Raw genomic sequence first — 19,943 nt, 5'->3', positions numbered from 1 at the left:
CCCAGGCTCCCTATTTTGTCATGGATATTTTTAGTAAAAGTAATGGACGGGTCACGGGCTTCCATGAATTTTTCACTATTGCCTGTGATCTGTCTGTGACTTTTACTAAAAGTATCTGTGACAACCTTAGCCATAACCAATAAAGGTCATATCAAGTCCCACTGGCCCATATTCTAAAGTGCACTAAAGTTCTGCCCAGCATATCTGAGGAGGGTTGCTGTAACTTGCTTGTAACAGACTTCTAGGGAAGATTATGCCCATAGGGTTTGCTAAAGCACAGCATGCTCTGTCCATGCTATCTCTCATCCCCAGCCTGCCACCTTTCATCCCCGGTACACTCTGGGAAAGGTGGCATAGAGTTGCTGATGTCAACTTTATGTGAGTTAGGGATTTTCCTCCTGAGAGTCGGGGATCCCCAGCTGCCCTGTTAAAACACTACAAGAAGCAGTACAAAGGGGCCAGCGTGGAGGTTCAGGATCTTTCTCAATCATTTGATTTAAGGCCCAGTCAGTAACTGGGAATACAGTACTGCCTTCTAGGTCTCTTGCTTGCTGTTTTTTTCCCAGGATGATGTGGGGGCATCACATGCTTTTACATTGTATTGCCTTTCAACTGTCAGTGTAACATTTCTTCTGTACACAGTGAGTAGCTGCTCTTTGTCATGAAGTGTTTTTTGGGTAGTTGCTCATCAGTAGTTTTTAACTTACTGCATACTGTTACAGAAAATTGTTCTAATTATTATTCCGCTTGAAATTGTGGTACCACAAAGGTTCTCATTAATTATTTTGTCTTATTGTATTATTAATAAACAGACTCATTTATTTCTGTTTTATTGCTCATACGCTAAAAAAGAAAATACAGTAATAAGTTCATCTTTCCATGTTTCCCAGGTTTTTTTTCTTGTGAATTTATTTTTCTCACCTCCCATTCAAACAGGTCTTGTGTCTTTTTATTACTCCCTCACATCTCATCTTCTTGCAATTTTTCAGTTGCTTCCCAAGACTTTCCAGGGAACAGTCACCAAAAACCATGGACCTAACATGACTGACCACCAGAGGTTGCCAACCATCACTTTGTTCATTCTGCTTGGATGTCACGTTCCTTTCCCTTACCCTTTGTCTGTCTTCTCTGTATAGATTGCAAGCTCTTCCAGGCAGCCACTGCTTATTACTCTGTGCATATATAGTGTCTAGCACAATAGTGTCATGATCTTGATTGGTCCCTGGGGGCTACCTTAATACAAATAATTAAAATGATCATCTCCTGTGGATTCCAGTTATATACACACACTAGCCTGATCACTGGAGAAGTGCTGAAGACCCTTAACCCCCATTGATTTCAAAAGGGTATAAGGTGAGTGCGAGGGTTATACTGTAGTGGCAATGTAAAACATGAAAGTGAGATCCTTGCCCCTTCTTCAGCCCCTTTACACCAGATAAAAGGACTAGTGTGGTAAAGGGGCCCTAAAAGTTCTGTATTTGGCTTGGGGAGAATTCTCCAGGCACAAGCATGCTGGAGGACAGCCATAAGAATGTTTGCCAAGGATCACCCTGCTCCACAAATTCCAGCATAGGGGGTAGGGTGGGAGGAACACAGCAAGCAGCCTTGTAGAGATTCTGGGTAGTGCCATCTGCCAGCTCCAACTGGAAAGGTGCAAAGGAAATCCTAGGAACAACTTTTTCCTCCTGGAGGTCTGAATGGATTTTTTTTTGAGTGGGTTGGGTGATGCAATGATACTAGAGCATTTGGGGCTTCCTGCTGCATGTCCTCAATACCTCCTGTAAGATGTTGAGCACCCACAATTGATGCTCTGCACCTGGCATGATTAAGCACTTAAGCCTGGATCATGCAAAAACTTATGCACATGCTTAACTTTAAGCACTATGAGCAGCCACCCAGAAGTCTGTGGCGATCTGTATGGGTGCAGGGTCCATGTGCACAGAGTCATAACTGGGATCAGGACCATAATTAGACACTAGATCTTATTCTCAGATACTGTAAGTGTGGGACAGTTATTAATAGAACCAGTTTCTAGATGGAGGTCGACAGAGGCAAGTAACTGGAAACCTCCCTTGGAAAGTATAGACTGAAATCACCATAATGTCCCAGGCAGGGTATATTATTTGCAGTGTTTTTCTAGCTGTGTTGGTGCTAGGATATTAGAGAGACCGGGTGGGAATAATAATGTTTTTATGGCCACATTTACCCTGTTGTGTTTTCTCCCTCTGGCAGCTTAGTTTGAAACTACCTTGCCGGGAAGAAATGGGAGGGGCCCCATGCTGAGAGGGCCTTTGGCCAGTTGCTTCTCGGGGAAGATAGATGAGGATCTTGTCAAACTTGGTTGGGAGGCAGGGCTGAGGATGCATTTTGCATTGGGACTGTTTTGTTTTTGGCCTGAACAGTGACAGACCGGAGAACCGGCTGGGGAACACGCATGAGAGCCCTGGTTTGGCAGCGGGGGCAGCGCCTGCGGGCGGGGAAGGGTGGAGCTAAGAGAGGGTGCGGAAGGGAGAGGTGGGAGGCTGCTCGTCACTTTCAGCCTGGAACGAGGACTCCTCACTCATTCACTGGAAGCCAATAGGGAAGGACCGGAGCAAAGGGAAGCTGGAGGCTCAGCTGACCACCGTCTGCACCTCTAGAGAAGGAGGAGGCGCACAGCCGCCGCAGGGTATCGATTCACCCCCCTCCCTCCTCTTTAATTAAGAGATCAAAGAAACTACTGGAAAAAAATACACCCGCCCCCCCAGTATAACGCATGAAGGGGGGAAGGAGAGGGATGATGTGTCTCCTGGGAGGGAAGCCTGTGCTTCCAACCGTTTGATGCTGCAGCAGTTCGCCATTGCGAACCACAGGTCGCAGCCAGCCGAAAGAAAAGCCGGGGGGGAGACCCCCGCAGCCCGGCTGAGATTTCTGCGCGCAAAAGGCTCCCTGCACTTCAATGAGCGGCCCCCGGCCGAAGGGAGGGAGCAGCACCCGGATGACCCTCGGCTCGCTGCTATGGCTCTTTTTGTTCCTCAAGGTAAGGGAGAGATCGCATGCATCAGCCTTCCCCCCCACGCCTTGCATCGCCCTCCCTTAGCGGGGGGAGCTGGGAGCTAGGGCAGGGCAGATGTGCGGGTGGAGTCGTTGATTGTTGTCTCCTTCCTGCATGTTTTTTTTTTTTTTGATGAATGTGTTTTTTTTTAAAAAAAAGTGGATTTGTCACATTTCCTCCCTGCCGCCTCTCCCTTTGTGCTCCTTAACCGTGAATAATAGGAGCTGGCGTCAAAGGTCGGTTTGTTGGAATATGCTTCCTAAGGCAAAAGGAGGTCACTTTCACAGGGGAATCTCTCTCGGCTCCTGTATGCTCCAGTGCCGGCAGACACATTTCAAGGGGCTTTTTGTTCCTCGGCGGAAACGTGTTGCCTTCAGTGGGATGAAGACTTAGGAACCAGCGCTGCTGTTTTATTGTTTGATCTCACTGTGCCCATTGCAAGTGAGCTTCAGTTTCTTTTGCGCAGAGAGAGAAATCAAAATGAAAACAGGAGAGACACATCTTTAAGTAACCCTTCACGCTTGAATAAACCTCCCTTTTGGTCTTTCCATTGCACTGTGCTGTTATCCGTAGCGGAAAACCCTATTGCGGCTGTTTATAAATTCCGTTTTGAGATGCAGAACCTGATCCTTCGCTGGTAAAAATCCAGCCCCGCTCCAGTGAGGTGAATGGAGCGATGTCAGTTTACATCTGGCCTTTTATGTGTTGCATGCATCAGAAATGTGTACCATGCAAATATGCCGCCAGGCTGCAGTTGCTGCTCCTGCTGCTTTAGTTTATACGATTGTTCTGCCGAGGCAAAGTTATTTAATTACTGGGATATCGGCAAACATGTTGAAAGGTTGACAATATGATATCCATTTGAGAGTGATTTGAAATTTAATTGCACAGTAATTAAGTTCCATTACGCAATAAGTTCACTTAGTTCTTTCCTCCCAACTGATTTTGATCAGCAGAGACTGTCTAGGAATGCAAGGAGGTAAACTGGAGCTATCCCTTCAGCACCCCACTGATACCTAACCTAGGGCCTGTTTCTGCAAGGTGCGGAAGCCTAGGGTCATTGAGGGGGCACTCAACACCTCAAAGACAGTCAGCCCCATGGACAGGATCAGCCCAATAAAGATTTCTGAAATGCGTAATCTGGCCATGAAAACATTCTATCGCTAAATATACCCGTTTTTTCATGTGTTTTATTTATTACAAGGGCACCATTGTGATCATGTAAAGCACAAATGGAAAAAAAATATTTTGACCATAGCTATGCTTACTTAGCTTTACCTTCAGATTATTACCATTCTCCGCTCAAACTCAGAATGTCTTCCTGAGAGATTCATTTTTCAAAGCTCTGCTTAACGCTCCGAGCTGGGTTACACATGACCTTTTTGTCTTTACGTTTTTGGGTCTTTTTAACGTTTCCTTCAGCCTATTTAATATGCTTCATGTAACTCTCCTAAAGGGAAATGTACGTACCACACAGGCATATGGCATTGCCTATAATTATCATTGCACTGAAATTACAGTATTCTGCACGTTTTACAAAACCAACCCACAGTTTTGGATAATTGTCAATCACTGCTTAAAACAGCTCCTCCGCTAAGGGCCTGACCCTACAATTCCTCTCTCATGTGAGTAATCCTTACTGGTGCAAGTAGTCTCATTGAAATCAATAGGACTATTTGTGTAAGAGCTTTCAGGATCAGGCCCTAGAATAGCAGTGGTGTAGCTGGTAAAGACTGGCATTGCATTTCCAGAACTATTTAGGAGAAGCTTCCACCACATCTATTCAAATTATGTTTGTTGGAAACTAGCCCCCTCACTTCCACAAGAAACATAGATTTGTTTGAGGTAAAATGGGAATGTAGAGAATAGGCTTTTGTTTCAAAGAGCTTGATCAAAGATTCTTTTAGAAATAAATTGTTACTTGGTTCTTGCAGATAGATGAAAAGTTTGCAATTAATTTATATTCTAGCTCAGGTTCTGATTCAGCCAAGCACTGAAGCACGTGTGTTGCTTGAAGCACATGCTTTAGACTATTGATGGCAATGAGACTGTGTTATGTGCATAAATGTTCTGCTAAAGCAAGGCCTCTTGCAAAAGCTTTTCATCAGCACTGATGAGACCAAAGTTTGCTGCTACAAAATAAAAGGAAAACGTGTTTTTACACGGAACACACTCTACCTGTAAAATAAATGGTAAGAAATTTAGAAAAGAGAAAGTTCAGAAAGCTAAAGCCTCAGGGTTTCATCCCAGGAGAAAATAACCACCACTTCTGAGCCAGATAAATATCAATAGTACCACTGACTGTCTGCTCAAGAAAGGCCAAGGACTAGAATTGCAGGAGATGCTTCAGAGTGATAATGAAGTGTATTAACAGAGTTGTATGGTGGCTTGGCAGATCAGGATTGCAGTGCATTGGAAGCACAGTATATGACTGTGAATATGATTTTAGTAGGATGGCAAATTTACTTTTATTAATTCATCTGAATGGTCACTAGATGCTATGACGAGGGGTGCATTCAGAATTCGTAGACCGGAACAAACGGTTGTGAAAGGACAGGACTGAAATGCATTGGAAGAGTTCTATGAGGAAGCTTGTACAGAGCCTCACCATTCTGGATATAGTCACAATTAGAATTGTGACTGCAGCCCATAGTAGATATAGCTACATCAAAGCTAGCTAGGGTAACTCGAATAACAGTGAAGCCATGGCAGCACAGGCTAGCCACGTGAGCGCGTACCCAGGGTCCTGGGTGGAGTTCTACAGCCCATGCTGCCTCTTGGGCTGCTGCGGCTTCATTGCTATTGATCAAAATTAGCTCAAGTATGTGTCACAGTGCCAGCTCTCGCTGCAGGGCAGGTAGGCCCTTCGTGGTCCGTTCAGACCACCGCGACGAATCCCTCTTCACGAGCATTAGGACAAGAAGCAGTGGGCTTAAATTGCAGCAAGGGCGGTTTAGGTTGGACATTAGGAAAAACGTCCTAACTGTCAGGGTGGTTGAGCACTGGAATAAATGGCCTAGGGACGTTGTGGAATCTCCATCATTGGAGATTTTTAAGAGCAGGTTAGACAAACACCTGTCAGGGATGGTCTAGATAGTACTTAGTCCTGCCATGAGGGCAGGGGCCTGGACTAGATGACCTCTCGTGGTCCTTTCCAGTCCTACGATTCTATGAAATTCATTCCATTGTCTTTAAAGATCGAAACTAATTTTTTTTGCAATGAAAAATGAATGAAATTAAAGAAGTCAACATTTCTGCCCAAAGCATTTTGTTCATTCGGTGTCATTTAGACATGCCAGCGTGTTGGAGGCAGATTAGCACTGGCTCCTTAGGACTGCTGAAATTTGCCAACCTGGCATTATTAAGTTGATGTTTTGCCTGTGATCTCATTGAGAAAACAGCTGCACTGAACTGAGAATCTGAAGAAGGGCAAACAGTGTCTGTGTGCTTGCTGCTTCAACATTAGTGGACCTAATGTCACTTTCTAAGCTGCATCTGTTTGGTAGGTATAAAATGTCATTCTTACTGCCCATCTGGCAATTTGTAAAACAACCACTAGGAAGCTGCGCCCAGTGACAAACCTGCTCAAACTACTTATTCTCTTCCCTTCCTGACATTATGTTTCATAGTTTGAGATACACACTCACAGCTGAGACATGAATCCTGACATGGTCCAGTGCAATAGCATTTACTTCTCTTGAAGCACCTCAGTACAAACCTTAACCCACACAATGCTCTTCACCACTGGCTTTCCCAACTGACAGTTGATTTGGAAACTAGCAAGAGATTTCACCTGGGGAGCACAGGCCAGAGATAAGTAAGGATTTACGGTAGGTGGGAGGTGAAGTAGGTTAGAGCTTCCTTCAGAAAATTGTCCCAGCCTTTCTGATACAGGAATCCCTTACTGACTTAGCACATTACTTTACTTAACCCTATTGGTTCCCAAAAGCCTTGAGAATCAAGTTCCATGGTGTGTTTGTGTGTTTATGTATTTAGATTTAAAATGATAAAGACATCATTCAAAGACTCGAGGCACCCTAACATAATTAATCGTATAATAACTAAACTACTATTAAATTAGACCTCAGCAGCATTAAAATCCACTTCACAGGAACTTGTCTGGCCAGTCAGGCTGCAACCTTCATCACCTAGGAAGCACATCCCCAGCCTTCTCGCAAAACCCTATTGAACACATTTATTTTGCAGTATGACTGGAGAGTCCCCAAACTTGGACCAAGCAGGGTGCAAGTTCCAAAGTCTCAGGCCCTCACAGAAAAGGCCTTGCCAGCTGTAGCTTCTCTTGTATAATGAAAGTGATCCACCTCGAGCGCCCCCTGTTGGCTGCAGCTGTGGCAGTATGGCATGGTGAGAGAGGTAGTCCCTCAGACAGGTCAGTCCCAGGCCATTTATAGTTTGAGGTCAAAATCAACACCTTAAACTCTACCCAAAGACCAGTGAGCAACTAGTGCAGATCCTGACACGGGTGTCACAATGACCTTCTCAGTAAGCAAACTGCTGCATTCTGTTCCACCTTCGGTCTCTGAATGGTTTTAAGGTGTAGCCCAATGTAGAGCAAATTGCAATATCGTGATCGTCAGGTGGCAAAAGCATGGGTAACCATGTGAAGGTGTGCACCTGAAAGGAAAGGCCAGTGTCCTAGCCAGATGCAGATGGTGAAAAACTGACTGGGTCACTGCTGAGCTATGATTGCCAAACAGTAGCGGGGGGGGGGGGTGAGGGGTCTAGAATCACCCCTAAGTTGTGAACACCATTAACTAATGGCAGCATACTTCCTCAGTCACAGGGACTGATCTTATCTCTGTCCTCTCCTCCAGCCGCTTGCCCCAAACAACCATCATCACTACCTCAGTCTTAGTTGAGTAGAGCTTCAGCCAGCTCGGTCTCATCCATGCCCCAATCTTGACTAGACACGGAACTTCATCAGCTGAGTGGGATAACATGGAGACCTATGGTTGGGTATCATTAGCATATAAAACCCACCACACCCCATGTCTCCTTACTAATCCCTCTAATGGCTCCATATACATGTTGAACTGGAGTGGGGAATGGAGGGCTGACCCAAGTCAGTTTTTTTACCATCTGTGTCTGGCTAGGAGGTTGTGTGCTTTCCTTTTGGATGCAGAATTTTGTCATTGTTATCCATGCTTTTGTCACCTTAAGATTAGACCACTGCAACGCACTCTACATGGGCCTACACTTTAAAACCACTTGGAGACTGAAGCTGGTGCAAAATGCAGCAGTTCATTTATTGAGGGTGCATCTTTTGGCACCCCACAACTGAGAGCTCATTGGGAAGAGGAGCAGTTGTCCACAGCTACCTGCTGAGATCCCTCTAAGCGGGGGAAAAAAATGAAGCCACTGAAGAGGAGCCCCATTGCAACCAGTACAGTCTCTGTGCCATAACCAGATGTATACCCAAATAGACCAGAGTCAAGGAGATCAAAGGCATCTAGATTTTGTTTGTTGTCTCTCCACAATTATACCAAAGAAGGGAAGAGAATGCTGGTCAATAAATAGCAAGACTGTCAGAGTCCAGTGAGTGCTTCTTGAGCAAAGGCCACACTATTGCACCCTGAAAGTAAAAGATACCCTGCCCTCTCTGAGAGGTGTGAACAGTCTCACCAAGTAAGGGAGTTAGTACTTCCCCACTGACTTTCACTAGCCAGGAGGGACATGGACCCAAAAAACAGGTTGTGGGACAAAGTTCTCCCGACACCTCCAGTACCTTACGGAGCATCACTGGCTGAAATTCTAGCAGAGAAGACAATGTTCTTGTTCCCTTAAGACATTGCTTTGCCACCACAGAAGCACAAAATACTTGTATCTATTTTTTTAGCTTGTCTTAAAACTATCTGGTATGTCTTACCCCCATAAATCTTAGGGCCTGATCCTGAAGTTCTTACACTGGCAACCGTCAAACTGGTATTATGTACTGCTGGATTGGGCAATTGCAGTGGTAGGTTAATAACCTCTTTATTACCACAAGCACTGTAGCCCTCTAAAAATTATTAAGCTACACTTTAATTATTGCTGTCTTTAAATATTGACCTCGGAACAAAAGGTTTAGTTAGTCAAAAGATAAAACAAGTGATGATCAATCTTAAAATGGATTAAAATGAAACTTATTTTTTCATAGTTTGACAAATGAAACTCCAACAGCTACAAGATGGCAAAATCGTTTAGTAAGCATTCCAAAAAAAAAAAAAAGGACTGTACATTTATTTATGGCACGTGCCATTACATGCACAATGGTAAAGAGAAATTGCAAGGGCTAGCAGTTCACATGCTTCAGGGCATGAGTTGCTCTGCTGGTGGGGTCAGGAGGAAGTTTCCTTAGTAGAGGATTGCATGGTGAGAGCATGGAATGGGAATCAGGAGACCGGTTCTAACCCCGCCTTTGACAATGATTCATTGACTTTGGACAGACAAGTGACTCCTGGGGAAATTTTCAAAAGCAGAAAGGATGTTCATCAGGACTTGGGCACTTAGCTCCCCTTTGACTCTGTGTCTCAGCTTTCACATCTGTAAACTAGAAATACCTACTTGCCTCTCAGGGCTGTTTTCAGGCTTAATCAGACAGGGGCAGATCTGATACACATTATACATCAGTGGGAGTCTTTCTACTGACTGCAATGGGCATTGGATCAGCCCCGTTAGATTGCTGAAGGCTTGATATTATATAATAAAAAACAGTGGAAGCACTAAATAATTATTATGACTATTGCATTGTTAGTTGCAGTGTAGGGGCCTTATGTCTTCCTTTGAAGCATTCAGCATTGGCTGTTCTTGGAGACAGGACAATAGATTGGATGGACCATTGGTCTGCTCCACTCTGGCAGCTCCTATAGTCCTACATAAGAATGCTGAATTTGGAGAAAAGGTAAATGAAGAAAATAGCCTAGGTAAATCTATATTCTACATAGCACACATTTGGGGGGGGGGGGGGGTTATCCTTCCATGATCATATATCCGCTCCTGATATGGAAATTCTGAAAAGAAAAGGGTTTTTTTATGAGAGAAACATGACATTTCACATTAATTTTAAATGAATTCCTTAAGATCAGTGTTACTGCAACAAATAACTGAATTAATAATGTAGAGATGCTTAAAGTAAAATGTTACCAGTTTTTCCCAGCACTGTACTTTGATCTTGAACGACAATAAAAAAGGTGGAGCGAGTAACTCATAATGAAAGAAAGGGGAAATGCTAATTTGATATGCTAGGAAATGACACTGGCTTTTAAATGAGGGAGTTCCAGAAATGACACGATGCATCATGTTTGGCTTACCATAAAGACAGCATATTGTACCACAGTGAAAGTGGGGAGTGCTGTGTCCATATTACTGCAGTTATTGTATTTCCTGCATGTAATTAGAGCACAAATACCTTACTGTAAGCATTAGTGATGGGAAAGATGGTGACATTGTTGACAATAACAGAAAAAGCAGCAAGAGGGGGAGGTTTAGGAAGGAAGATAATAAACTTGGTTTTCGTCATGTTGAACTCCTCACACGACCTCCAGGAGGAAATAGGTGGAGATGTGTGATTGAATGGGGGTGACATGTTTGGGATAGAAAGATCAATTTGGGATCTTTAAATATAGAGGCTGGGGGTTTCAAAGGAGTCTACGGGAAATTCAGCAGGGCTTAGGTGCCTAATTGAAGTTATTGGGAGAGGTGGGAATTGTCAAGGTTCCTCCCCCACTCTGAACTCTAGGGTACAGATGTGGGGACCTGCATGAAAACCTCCTAAGCTTACTTTCACCAGCTTAGGTTAAAACTTCCCGAAGGTACAAATTAATTTTATCCTTTGTCCCTGGATCTCCACTGCCACCACCAAACTCTAACTGGGTTTACTGGGAAACATAGTTTGGACACGTCTTTCCCCCCAAAATCCTCCCAACCCTTGCACCCCACTTCCTGGGAAAGGTTTGGTAAAAATCCTCACCAATTTGCATAGGTGACCACAGACCCAAACCCTTGGATCTGCGAACAATGAAAAAGCATTCAGTTTTCTTACAAGAAGACTTTTAATAGAAGTAAAGAAATCCCCTCTGTAAAATCAGGATAGTAGATACCTTACAGGGTAATTAGATTCAAAACATAGAGAATCCCACTAGGCAAAACCTTAAGTTCCAAAAAAGACACACAGACAGGAATAGTCATTCTATTCAGCACAGTTCTTTTCTCAGCCATTTAAAGAAATCATAATCTAACACATACCTAGCTAGATTACTTACTAAAGTTCTAAGACTCCATTCCTGGTCTGTCCCCGGCAAAAGCAGCATACAGACAGACACAGACCCTTTGTTTCTCTCCCTCCTCCCAGCTTTTGAAAGTATCTTGTCTCCTCGTTGGTCATTTTGGTCAGGTGCCAGCGAGGTTACCTTTAGCTTCTTAACCCTTTACAGGTGAGAGGATTTTTCCTCTGGCCAGGAGGGATTTTAAAGGGGCTTACCCTTCCCTTTATATTTATGACAGGAATGATGGAGGTTTTTATGGAATAGGTTATACAAGGTCATATTTGAAGACATCAGATATGTAGGAGTGCATCATCTACACTAAGGTGGGGCCCCTGGTATGCAAGATCACCCGATATTCTGAGACCTTCACAGCAAAGACCACTATATCAGAACATTTTACAGCACAATGGGTAAAAGTAAAGAGAGAATTTCAGCCCTAAAAATGAACAGAAAAATGCTGTGAAAATAAAGGGCCAGAACATCAGAAGTCAGTGAAGCAATGCCAATGTGCATCAGCTGAGGTTCTGGCACGTTATTTAAACACGGCTGCTTGTAAGATCCGAGGGAAACAAAACTAAATTCATTGTTTAAATAGGTTAGGACATTTTGTTAACTTATCATTTTTGTCCTACCTGCTGTGAGGTTTCCAGTGATCACCTAAGTGAACACCCTAAGTGTTCAAAGCGTTCCTTAGGGGATTCAACCGCGTGACTCCTACTAATACTAATGGGACCAGGATAGCTAGAGCCTTGAGCACTTTAAAATTGTGATGGTCCGTCGGTAATCTCCTATAAGCTCCTCTGCTATGCTGAGGCCTGCTTACATGACGCCCAGACAAGTTCCAAAACAACAGAGATGTTTCAAAGCTTCTAAAGTCTATATCACATCTGAGCTTCTCCACGTTTCATTCTGAAGTCTTGGATCAGACACATCTCAAGAGTTGACCTCTTATTGGTTTACTATTAAGCAGACAAGTTTCAAGACAAGCCCACAGGTGAGAGAAGGGAGTGTCCTAATCATCCTGTTTCTTACATATAATTTAGTCAAAGTATGTGGGTTACACAGACACCAGCTACATAGTATCACTTCCTCTTTGTTCACATGGGGTAGTTGTCTTAATATTGAAGCTCTTTACCCCGTAAAGGCACAGTCCCACCAAATGAGGAGTAACAGTTCATTGCAAGTGTTATCCACCACCACAATTGCTGATAGTACAGTTGCTATAAACAATGAGGAAATGGTAAGTCTAGGTGGGAAGAATCAACCTGAATGGAAACATTCATTTAAAAATGTAGTGGAAAAAAATTGGTTCTAAGGTAGTAGATAAAATTACACTGGCATTTAAAAGAAATAGACATTCCAGAAGTAGAACACTAAGGGTATGTCTTCACTTCCTGCCAGATAGGCAGGCAGCAATTGATCCAGCGGGGATCGATTTTTATCGCGTCTAGTCCAGACGCAATAAATCGACCCCCGAGTGCTCTCCCGTCAACTCCTGTACTCCAGCTCGGCGAGAGGCGCAGGCATAGTTGACGGGGGAGCGGCAGCAGTCGACTCACTAGACTCCACGGTAAGTCAATCTAAGTATGTTGACTTCAGCTACGTTATTCATGTAGCTGAAGTTGCGTAACTTAGATCGATTTCCCCCCCGGCCCCCCGCCCCCAAGTGTTGACCAGGCCTAAGATAGTGTAATGAGCACCATCGTGTTCATGTGCAACACTGCCCTCTATTGGATGGAATCAGATCTGCGCAATTATTCATAATCCGTATATTGCTAACGTCTATCCAAGATTCTACTTTTGGGACCCAATCCAAACCCCAGTGAAGTCAACGGATCAAGCCCTTGGAGCAGGATGATCTGAGATCTTTTCCTGCTGCTGTGAAGTTTAGCATTGCCATGATGGTGTAGCAGAGTGCTAACCATGAAGTCCTATTGACCTTGGATTAGTTATATTAACACTAGCACTAACTAGATGCCACTGGATAGACTGACCATACGTCCTGTTTTGGCCAGGACAGTTTTTTTTTTTAAGCCCTGTCCTAACTGATAATCAGATGGCAAGAGCAAATGGGACAAATACCCACTTTTGTCAAAAAGTGGGGTGTAGAGAAACGTGTAAGGGAGGTGAGCGGCACCTCATGCAGGGGGGCAGGCAGGGCTCAAGCAAGCAGCGACTGCCTGCCCCAGCCTCGTGCAGGGGGCAGGCAGGGCTTGGACAAGTGACTCGGGTCAGCCCCGCGTTGGGGGGAGGGGGCACTTGGGCAAACCCTGCGCAGTGTCACATTTTCCCTTTGGGAAATATGGTCATCCTACCACTGGATGGCTTAGGGTTTTAACTATTCTAAAGTTAGACAATTTTAAAAAGTCTTATTTAAACAGAACTTGAGCAGTGACCTTTCTCAACTAGTAACAGTATTGAAGAAGGCGGTTGCATTGTAACCAGACTGACAGAGCTAATAAAAAGGGAACAAACTTGAACTCTTGCATTCTTATAGGAGGTTTTTCTTTACCAGAAGTGGAATCTAATCCACTTAATTAGAGCTGGGCAAAAATGGAGGTTGTTTATGGAGAAAGAATCCCAAAACAAAGGGTGGTTGAGATTTGGGTCTCCTATTTACCCAAACGCTCATATTTTGGTGACTGAAGGGGATTGGTAAAATGGTACTGGTTTGGGGCCACTCTCTCCAGTATTACATTGTTCTCTCAGAGCTATAGATGTACATAAAGCAAAACACTGTGACCAAACATCCCATAAAATCAAAATACCCACCCAAACATGGATCAGAATTTTCTATCTGGTCCCTACCTCTGTAATAAGGTGAATCAAAACTCCAGATCAGCACTCTCCCAAACTTCGGGATATTTGAAATCCAGATCATAATTTGTCAGCTCCACTCAGATACAACAATGGGACATTTGTGGTTTCTTAGATCATTTCACTTGTCATAGACATCTGCTAAGCTACAGAACGGTAGACCTCTATGCATGCTATCAGGCAAAAGGCCAATTCTTTTCTGCCAATTAAAAAAAAATCAGACAGTTTATCTAAAATGTAGAAAGTAAGCACAATTAGATTTTTCTACTTCAGTGGTTGAGTTGCAGTTTAAGATACGTGGGTGGAAATTAATTTTGTGCCAAAGAGAAATACATAGGGCCACGTTCTGAGCCGGCGTAAGCATGTACAATTGTACTGACGTCAGTGAAGCTGCCCCTATTTACAAGAATTCTGAGTTTGGCCTGTAGTGCAAAAATTCTTTGGGCTCAATTCTGGCCTCAGATTTACAGGCAGAACCACTATTTGGATTGGCTGGAGTTCTAGTCTTCTGAGAATAGAATGGGGCCCAGAGCTTAGGAAATAAATAGAAGACAGTTTAAGATAAATTGTAAAAGAAAGAAAAACAAATGGGTAAAGAGTGGCAAGTTAATCCCTGATATTCAGTGGCTTTAACCCCACTGACTTCAGTGTTTACACCAGCTCTATCCACATCCACAGCATATGATAAATGCCCCATACAAATGATGCTTCCCCCCACGCTCCTTTGATGACCCATTCCTTTCATCCTTGCTGGTTCCAACTTTTCTAGATCCTTAATTAAGCAACATGTTGTGGCTTGGCTATTGCAAAGCTCCTGCTGGAGCATGGAACTGGTCCATAATGAGTCAGGGAATTCTCAACTTTTTAATATTGCCTGATTGGCAAAGTTCCTTTTTTCAGGATGATTTTTATCTTTTGGAGCACCCAGACAATAAGAGAGTTTTACCTGGATCCCTGTGGGTAGGCTCCATCTTCCAGCAAGGATTTCTTGGTGTTATGAATCCTTTCTGCTTAACTGGTATGGCTGTACATGGAGCAGTGTTTTGCATAATCCCTTCCCAAGTGTGCGTGGAGGAAGGGGAAATGAGATGTGATGTCTGGAGAACTTTTCCCTGTTACCTGAAGAGCGCATTTGAGAATTACCCGTTTTTAAATAAAATGGGCCTGGTTCTCTGTCGCTCTGAATGGCGTGCAGTCACTTACACCAGTGCACAGTGGGCGTAACATGCAGCCAGATCAGAAGGGTTAGTTTTACACTCCCTTTACACTGGTGTGAATGACTGCACATGGTGCAGAGCATTGGAGAATCAGGCCCAATATCTTCTGTTGGTGTGTCCTGAAATTGCATCCATTGACTCAGTTAAGTACAGCTTGATGAAACAGAAATCCAGCTTTGAGAATTTCATTATTGCTAGCATCAGGAAAGAGTTAAAATTTAGCTAACAGCTAAGACAGAAACCGCAGACCAAGCAGGAATGTTTCAGTAACTCAAAAGGCACTGACAACTGTAAACAATTGATAAGCTCATATGGTCAATGCCCGCCCAGTAACTCAGTTCTTAGAACAGAATAAACCCTCCCTTCACGAGCCACCAGATATTTGTAAGCAATAATCCCTATGCCCCCCTCCCCGCCCCACCTCCTTCCCCCGCAAGCACAGATGCTTAATGCAATAGGATGACCTCTGTACGTATGTACTGTTCTTATTTTTATCTTTGTTTAGGGTTCTCTCTGTCTCTGTATATACAAATAAATTAATAAGAAAATGTATATAACTGGCCTTTAGGGCACCATATCTTTGAAGCTGCTTGTCAGTCTTCCCGGTGCCGTGAATAAACCCCCTTCAGTATTGTCTGTGCTTGCCTGATTCTTGGGGAAAAGAATCTTTTTGCCTAACACTAGGTACTGAGCCCCACTAGTATTCAGTGTGGCACAGACCTAGAATAATGGTCTATGGTACGTAGGAAGTCAGGCAAGATGATCTAATGGTTCTTTCTGGCCTTTAATTCTATGACTCTATGAAAAGACAACGTGAACTGTGCTGGTAGGTACTTAAAATCTACTTCAGATGCAGCCAAAACAGTTCATATCTGAGGTGGGCTCAAAAACCCAGATGGAGATGTTGAACCCCTACAAAGCCATCAGTATGATGCAGCCAATCAGAATAATGCACTCATGGACATTCCAGAAGAATATTGGACTAGGACCCAAGCCACATTGGTTCTGTTCTCAGCCTGACTACTGAACAGCAATGTTACCTTGTGCAAATTTCATCGCACTGTGCCTCTGTCTCCCCTCCTGTCTTGTTCACTTAGATTGTAAGCTCTTTGGGGCAGGGACGGTCTCTTCCTATGTGTACAGTGCCTAATACAATGGGCTCCAATCTGGTTTGCTACTGCAATGCAAATAACACCAAATCTAACATACAAGTTAATAGTTATGGGTTGCATTTCTCCCCCTGCTTTAAGCCTAGTTACAAAGGCCATTCAGACAACAGAGATGAAGATGACAATTTAATATTAGAGACCCCAAGTGGGTGAGGTAATGTCTTTTATTGGACCACCTTCTGTTGGTGAAACAGATAAGCTTTCAAGCTATAGAGGTATTACCTCACTCACCTTTTGTCTCTAATATCCTGGGACGAGCGTGGCTGCAACAACCCTGCAAACAATAATTTTCATATGTCACAGATTGGTGAGCATTATGAGGTTAGGAAATAAGGAAGTGTCAAAGAAACAGAGGAATTTTGGAGAACGCAGAACATGATATGGAAGCTCCTGTTGCCCTGGCATTAGCGCACACTCTTATTTATGCTTCCTTTCTCTCTATACACCTAGCTCTTACTACAGATGTGCCCTGCCTGTTGTGTTTGTTAATTAAGCTTTTACTGGTAACTTCTTACAGTCATCATTCACCACATGGAATCAAATCTTACTCTCTTTAGGCATTGCTGGAGTGTTTGGCCTAGTGATCAGGGTGATTTTACTTCTCAGAATGGTGGTTTCTTTAACTCATCAGAGACAGGGAAGTATTTTGTACCTTTATGAGTGTCACTCAGATATAGTCAAAGTATGTTACAGTTTGTGGTGATGCGAATTAGAGCCAGTTATAACTGGGTTGACCAGCTTTGGCATTGAAGTGTCTAGTAGAATGTGAACTGTTCTTCTAACATGGAGATTTAGCTATGTGATTTGGGAAACCTTGCTGTTTCATGGGAGGATATGTGGATCCCATCCAGTATTTGGGAGGAAAGGGTTAACCCTGTCACTGTGATAAGAAGCATCTTTCTGCCCTGAGTGCCTACAACTAGCCCAGCCCTGCTAATTTTCTGAGCTACAATCATGTCTAATCCTATAAAAGGCAGACACCCAGCCTGTGGGAACTAGTTGCAGGACTCAGGGGGAAGGCTAGAAGTCTAAAGCAGGGGTGATTTTCACTTCTATGTGAGGAAATTCTGGCAAGGTGAGCTGCAAACCGTAATGACTTTAAGGTTTTAGTACTGATTTTCAAGGTGTTTTGAGCTGGAGTTGATCTGGTTACATTCCCTTGAGAGGCTGTGTTCCATTACTGACCCCTGGAGTCAGCCACATTGTCTTTTGATTTGGACACAGAACACCTGCACTCCAGCCCAGTTTACATTGCTGGCTCCCCTGCTCTTTTGCTTGCAAGCTGGATTCCAGCTCTAGCTCCTTAACCCCCCCCCCCTCTGCTTCTTGGCTCCATGGAACAGTGCAGAGAGCATGTACTGCAGTCCAATTAACTTCTCCTTAAGGGGGAAAGCAGGAGCAGGAGGCGGTTCTGGGCAGGTCCCAGTGGAGAAGGGAGGTGGAATGCAAAATGTTGGTGCCTGGCTGCAGCAAAATGGCAAATTCAGTAGCAAAATGCTCAGTTCTGTGGCATCATGATAAAATGCCTGATGGCACAGCTGTGGAAATATGGACACCTTGGGGCCCTGATTGAGATGAATAGCAGTAGTGCCAACCGTGTACTGTTTAAAAATCATGAGATTGGCTTACAAAACATGAGATTTCTTTTTAAAATAATCCATTTCGGTTTCTTTTTCTTTGCCTTCTGGCTTTTGAGCCTTTAGGTTTCACTTGGGTCACATTTTCAAGCTTTGGTTTGCAATTGTGAGAGCTATAAAACAATTTTAATGGAAACAATTTCTCATCATCAGTAGTTTCTAGGGGCTTTAAGCAAAACATTAAATATTGCAAAACTCATGATAAAATTATTAGCTTTCGCAATACTGAATTGGGGCAGGTTGTTGTTCTTCTAGCTATTGTTTAAGGCTTTCTGTGGATCTCTGCATCCATTTACATTTGTTTCACAATCTCAAGGTTCTCTCTACTACCGTCAGGGTCAGAATTTTTTATTTATTTATTTTATTTATTTTTTTCATGAAAGTTGAGATTCTAGAGAATGGCCAGGATAAATTCAGTGTGAATTTACTGCAGCCAGTCCAGTGTATAAGAATGTTAATAGCATAGAACTAACTTTAGGACTTGGCTAAAGAAGCCCTATCTTAATTTACTTTAGATTCTTGTTGAGGGAAGCTGATTTCAGTTTAAGTTTAAGGTCTTTATTCATCATGAAGGAATAAAGGGTAGCAGCCAATTAAAATAAATGAAAAACATCTTGCACGTCAACTTGCAAATATATTTGTGCAAGTTGACGTGCAAGGTGTTTTTCGTTTGTTTTAATTGGCTGCTACCCTTTATTCCTTCTTTATATATAATTTAGTCACCTTTCTCTAGTAGCATCAGCAGGTCATTTCCATTTGATGGCTCTTTAGATGTATGTCCAATGAGTTAGTGGCCTCCGTTAAGTTTCTAATAGCTAGAGAATGGCTTAAGCCCTGAAGCAAACAAATTGGCCACAACTGCATCCTGTTAAAAAGAGAACTGTAAAAATCAAGATGGACAAATATGTATCTCAAGGGAAAATATGAAAACCTTTGCTGGAAATTTTCCTTAGAGTATTTGTATTGATTGCTGAAACACTATTCCTTAAATCAATAAAGCATTAAAAGTACTCAATACTCTTAATGAGCTCCAAAGGAACTGTTGCTTTGGATTGTGATTACAACTGCCATGTGACTGTCTTTTCTTACCAACATTTTATTACTAATGACTTATAAATTTGGAGGGGAGGAAAAGATTGCTGGTGCATTGCACCACTACCCATTGGTGTAAGTACAATCCTCCTTTCTTTATAGAAAATGTCAAAAGTTTAGAAAAGTCTAAATTACAGAAGGAAAAAAATTAAACAAGTCACCTTTCTCTGTTAAGAAGATTGAGGGGAGTGCATGACTTTTTCTCTGTTCCATTTCACTTATTACTTGTTCTACATACAGCTGTAAAAAGGCAACACGCTAGCTCTACCAGGAGAATAAGGCAAACGTGTATTTTTCTGCAAATTCTAAGAAGGTGTACCTGCTAGGTAAACAACCTTGTGCTCTTTTTACTGCAGTATCTTGAGATGTCAGGATTGGAGTGAATTGTTTTGGGACCAAAGAGGGATTCCTATGAAAAAAAAGTTCTTCTTTGAGATATGAAAGATGCCTTTTAAAAAAGGCGTGCCATAATCCTTGTTGGGGAAGGGTCCCCTAAAGGGAAATGATGGGGAATGGGAATTGAAAGAAAGTTTAAAACACGTATGGACTTCTGTAACCTTTTGTGGTCTTCCATCTCTGGGGAGCTATCTTTTGATTACCCCTAATGTAGCCATGCATGGAAATAAGGCCCCCACACCCACCTCTCTGCACAGTAGGGTTATGCCACCCAAATCTTGGGGTCAGGTCCTCAGTCCAGTGGCACCCCTGTGGTC

The 19,943-nt window shown here is 43.1% G+C and overlaps 1 protein-coding gene across 5 annotated transcripts in view; it reads left to right on the top strand.

Moving 5' to 3' along the window:
- Positions 1–2,510: 2,510 nt before the first annotated feature.
- The window catches only part of PTPRO (protein tyrosine phosphatase receptor type O), a 209,965-nt gene continuing 192,532 nt past the window's right edge, over positions 2,511–19,943 (top strand). For 2 of the 5 annotated variants that reach the window (XM_075122144.1, XM_075122133.1), the window contains exon 1: positions 2,511–3,019. In XM_075122144.1, coding sequence (XP_074978245.1) covers positions 2,821–3,019 — 199 coding nt within the window. In that variant the 5' untranslated portion in view covers positions 2,511–2,820. The remainder of the gene's footprint in view (positions 3,020–19,943) is intronic. The other 3 variants (XM_075122135.1, XM_075122129.1, XM_048827795.2) reach the window with 2 other exon arrangements.

This window comes from Caretta caretta, chromosome 1, assembly GCF_965140235.1.
Source record: "Caretta caretta isolate rCarCar2 chromosome 1, rCarCar1.hap1, whole genome shotgun sequence".
NCBI classification, from domain to species: Eukaryota; Metazoa; Chordata; order Testudines; family Cheloniidae; genus Caretta; species Caretta caretta.
Note: the sequence above shows the minus strand (reverse complement) of the source record. Positions and strands in the feature narration are given on the sequence as shown.